This window comes from Phallusia mammillata, chromosome 1 (genome assembly GCF_965637545.1).
Source record: "Phallusia mammillata chromosome 1, kaPhaMamm4.hap1.1, whole genome shotgun sequence".
NCBI classification, from domain to species: Eukaryota; Metazoa; Chordata; class Ascidiacea; order Phlebobranchia; family Ascidiidae; genus Phallusia; species Phallusia mammillata.
Genome location: NC_137252.1, coordinates 23,414,038 through 23,418,944, shown reverse-complemented (window position 1 = coordinate 23,418,944; position 4,907 = coordinate 23,414,038). Strand labels below are relative to the sequence as shown.

The 4,907-nt window shown below is 38.3% G+C and overlaps 1 protein-coding gene across 1 annotated transcript; it reads right to left on the bottom strand.

Annotated features, from left to right (window-relative positions):
• Window positions 1–468: 468 nt before the first annotated feature.
• Window positions 469–3,915, bottom strand: LOC145208885 (uncharacterized). The gene is made up of 5 exons (XM_080079132.1): window positions 2,689–3,915; window positions 2,497–2,632; window positions 2,104–2,320; window positions 1,759–1,939; window positions 469–1,662 (listed from the first exon to the last, which is right to left on the bottom strand). Exons 1-5 carry the CDS (start codon window positions 2,873–2,875, stop codon window positions 1,490–1,492), a joined length of 894 nt encoding a protein of 297 aa, XP_079935258.1. The 5' UTR covers window positions 2,876–3,915; the 3' UTR covers window positions 469–1,489.
• Between the last annotated feature and the right edge of the window lie 992 nt (window positions 3,916–4,907).

Below are 4,907 nucleotides of genomic sequence, written 5' to 3'. Positions count from 1 at the left end.
GATTAAACCGAACAGCAAATAAAAATTTTTTTAACTGATATCTTGTGCCTAAATCACACAAGTGTGTGTTAACATTGTTTTCAATCGTCAGAAAAATACGTTCCACCGGTCCTGTAACCAAAGGTTGGTCGCTACCCAGTCAAAAATTTATGTCCGGGCCAAGCATAATTATGTTTGGTAACGCTTGGCAGCCTCACATGGGCGGCACCTGGGTGCCTTGCTTAAGTTGGCATATATGTGTGGCGTATGTTCAACAATGAAACACTTCGAGCTTGGCGCCGAACGTTCCAGTTATGTTTGGTTCATACACGACGCCGTACGCTCGGCCTAAGATAATAACCACGTATGACGGCCCGGTTTTCCGCCATACTAGGTCCTCATTTAAGTATTGTTTGTACCACACATAACCAATCATATATTATCCTTGGCACTGCCAAACTTTGCCGCCTTTCAATATGACACTTCCAATAATATTTCCTGACAATGTATTAAAAAGAAGTACAAAACGAAATATAAAGGACGCCTGGATTTGATGGATGGCCTGGGCAAAGCATAAGACACAATGTTTGAATGTCCTGCGAAAAGCATAAGACACACAGTTTGGATGGCCTGCGAAAAGCATAAGACACACAGTTTGGATGGCTGATGCAAAGCATAAGAGTGATAAGACACACAGTTTAGATGGCCTGTGCAAAGTATAACACACTCAGTTAGGATGGCCTGTGCAAAGCATAAGCCACACAGTTTAGATGGCCTGTGCAAAGAATAACACACACAGTTAGGATGGCCTGTGCAAAGTATAACACACACAGTTAGGATGGCCTGTGCAAAGCATAAGCCACACAGTTAAGATGGCCTGTGCAAAGCATAAGACACACGGTTTAGATGGCCTGTGCAAAGTATAACACACACAGTTGGGATGGCCTGTGCAAAGCATAAGCCACACAGTTTAGATGGCCTGTGCAAAGCATAAGACACACAGTTTAGATGGCCTGTGCAAAGCATAAGACACACAGTTAAGATGGCCTGTGCAAAGCATAAGACACACAGTTAAGATGGCCTGTGCAAAGCATAAGACACACAGTTTGGATGGCCTGTGCAAAGTATAACACACACAGCTAGGATGGCTGATGCAAAGAATAAGACACACAGTTTAGATGTCCTGTGCAAAGCATAAGCCACACAGTTTAGATGGCCTGTGCAAAGTATAACACACACAGTTAGGATGGCTGATGCAAAGCATAAGAGTGATAAGACACACAGTTTAGATGGCCTGTGCAAAGCATAAGACACACAGTTTGGATGGCCTTTGCTAAGCATAAGACACACAGTTTAGATGGCCTTTGCAAAGCATAAGACACACAGTTAGGAGGGCCGGTACAAAGCATTAGACAAACAGTTTAGATGGCCAGCACATAGCATAGAACACACAATTTGGATGTCTCGGCCAAAAGCATTCTAAGTCACATGGCAGGCATAAAGACAATACTTATGCATCATCGCAAGAGTCAGTGTCAACACCTGGGTTTTCATTTGGCTGTTGGATTTTTACCCTTTTCACATGACCGCCATCCCAGTCACCAACCCCTGGAAGGACCCTTTTTACTGCAGTAGCTATTTCCTGGTGACTGGCACCATTATGTCTGGTGTATGGCAGCACATCTAAAAAAAGAAAAAAAAACCTAAAATTCATTGACCTGAATTTTAAAATCCACATCATTGCAATGTTAATTACAACAAAACATAATCATGTCTTACCTATAAAAAAGGCAAACAAAGGATGAGTTTTAAAAGAAATTTTTGTCTGTTTTCTTCCACAACCCAATCCACTCCAGGAAAATTTAAGTGCCAGATTTTTCGTCATGAACAACTTGATGAAGTTGCGTAATGTGCCTTGCAGGCCGTCCATATCAATTACTTTTCCGATTCTTTTCTTGTCCTTCAAGTATGTAAACATGCAATTATAATCAATCATATAAAAATGTTTAAATTGTCATTATTTGGTAGGGCTGGCATAGGTACAAAAACAGATTTTGTTAACACACAACCTGACAATTAAGAGTATTAAATTTTATTTCCATTTTAGGTGAAAATGCAGCTTACATTAATTTGAGTGATCAATTCTACCAGATCTTTTTCATTGTCAGCTGGCTCTGGAAAGATGGTTTCTGTCACAGCTGCACACACTACTTTTTGTTTCAGTATCTCCACAATAGTCTCCAGTTTGTCATCCATCCTTTCCATCTTGGCTATTAGGGATTTATATTCATTACCATTTAAAGGTCTTTGGTTTGGTGGTAATGGCCGTTTAAATGTATTTCTAAACACAAAAGAAATCATTTAAACCATTTGATTTGATTTTTCACAACAACAATTATGATAAAGAAATAATATGTTAAAACAAATGGAATTTTGTACACAACAAAATGCAGTCAACATTAATCCACCAATTAGATGTAACTTAGCAATATTGAGGAGCTAGTGATATATACATACATTTTTTGTGATGAGTCTGTTCTTATTAATGGTGAAATCTTCAATTGATGTGGTTCTTCTTCAATGGATATATCTGAATCAGAGTCCTCCAAATTACTTTGGGTGTATCCTTTTTTGATACATCGGTCATAAATACCTGCAAAGAAAAAATCAAGTAAACCATGCTTGTAACAAATATCTTAATACACTTACTAGCTTGGAAGAGAACAATACAAGGGCATGTGCACCATTCTTCTTCTGCCACAACTTCTTTTTTGGTTAAATCCTGCACATTACAAATCTCTGGTGGCCATTTACATGCATCTGTGCCAACCAACCATCCTTTAGGCACAACATCATTTGTGCCATCAGCATATTTTACGCACACAAAGTTTTTCATTTCGTAGCTTTGTAAAATCCTTTGAAACCGTACATAATTTTAATTTTGCAGTAAATTAATAGCAACAAATTTTTCTTTGTATGGCAACATAACACGCTTTCTTATTTCTTGGTTATCTTTTAGCAATTCAAAATCATTTTCATTTATATTCTGGGTCTTTTCAGCAATTATTATAGCTGCTGCTTGTAGTTTTCTTTTCTTCGAAGATTGCTTCCTTCTCCATTTCGAGTTCTTTTTAAGTTGCTGAATGTTTTGTGCGCTGTACCCTTTTCGGGTGGCATCATTAACCTACGTTTTTTAGTCAGATCCAAAATAAACAATATAGTCGTCGTACACTCGTAAACCTCCTTGATTAAAACTTTCCCGCCGCCAAGCAACACGTGATCGCTCTTAGTCCGGATTCAAAACGTTCAAGATTAGCATTAACCAATCACGACAAACAACGTTTCGTAAAGTTCATAGGTCAAATGATTGCGCAAGTATTGTGCAATTTGGGTTCGACTGCGTTTACTTAACAGTTGACATGATTTGTGATATGTGTAATATTTATGTTATTGAAGCCCTGAGTTGTCAAAGATTAGGCGCTAACGAACCGTCACGTCAACTTTAGGCTCGCTAAAGGTACAAAAAGATAATGATCACACATTAATTGCATTACTTTTAATTTTTTAATGTTCACCAATTCAAGTCGTCGTACGAATTGCTTTAAAACTATCGTTTGAAAATGGTGTCAATAATAACATTGTCAACCAAAAGCTTAATATTCTCTCACATACAGCATTTCGCCAGACCCGAACAGGTGTGGCGCCTCACTCTCGGCACCCAAGTATGGCAATTTCTTGCTTAATCTTTTTAACGCCAAGTGTAATTATACCACATTTGCCATTTTAGGCCCTAGTATGGCGAAACCATGTAAGACCCATAGATATAAATATGGCGTATGTTTTGTTAAGTATGAATCGGCCGATCCTGGCATAAACGATAGATAAACGAGTGTTGGTCGGGTATGGCCCGGGCGTTAGGTGTAGAAAATTTTTGACTGGGTATAACCGTTGGGCTACAATCATTTTTTTTAAAGCACATAAAAATGCTATACAGGGCTTACAGTCGTTGGAATGTTTGGAATTGCAAACAGGCACAAACCAGAGTATAGAAATTATACTTGATTTGTTTTGGGGGAATCTGTTGTAGAAACACCTAACAACGCAACGTATGTTGCGGGTGTACGTTAAATCAGACTAGGACAGGAAATCCTGTACCAAACTTCCTGCAACGATTTTAAATAATAGTGCGTAGAATATTGGTAACCAATTTTTGATCAGCCGTGAAGCACCAGTGAAGTATGAGCATGCGTCGTTTATGATTCAGGTCATGTTTTACGTGCATTCTAGGATATAACTCAAGTTGTATGATCTGGCACTTCAGTTTGTTGTTTATTTGTAACATGTCATGGCCACTGTAGAATAAGTAAATCGCAGTTATAAAGTATTGAAGTTTGAGAAACGCATTTACAGTATGTTTGGCCAACATCGCAAGCTTTACTACAGAAACACAGTTTAGTCAGAATAAATAAAGATGTGTCTTAATAAACAGTATAAATATGTAGTTTAGTTAATTTTTTGTCGCAAAAATTTTGTACCTTAATCCCTTAATGTACAATGCATAAATACAGCAAAGTGTTTGAGTTCTCACAAAGTATATGAGGGGGTGAACTTTCTTGTCTATTTCTTTAGTAATGGTCGATTTACCGCAACGTAGCAAGGACGTACAAATAGATAAGGCTAGTCCAGGGGTTCACTTGTTTGTCAATCAGTTTGTTTCTAAGTAGGGATACCAAATCGTTCGTATGATTCGTCACATCAATTATTCTATCCGCTGGAATTCACCCATATTGTCAAACCCAGTCGCGTTGCCTTATTTCTCCAACGAGAGTCCAACCTCTCAGGCTCCCTTTCTCTTTACCAGGTACAGCCGCTGCGTTTTTTACCTTTGCGATCCTTCTCTGAGTAATATTTTAACGTATTAAAATAAT

Bases quoted from the DNA above. Each gene is read 5' to 3' on its own strand.
- LOC145208885 (XM_080079132.1), bottom strand. From the start codon at position 2,875: ATGAAAAACTTTGTGTGCGTAAAATATGCTGATGGCACAAATGATGTT. The intron at 1,940-2,103 runs GTAAGCTGCATT...ACATACTTGAAG, and splicing joins AATTGATCACTCAAATTAAT to GACAAGAAAAGAATCGGAAA. The intron at 1,663-1,758 runs GTAAGACATGAT...TTCTTTTTTTAG, and splicing joins TTTGTTTGCCTTTTTTATAG to ATGTGCTGCCATACACCAGA.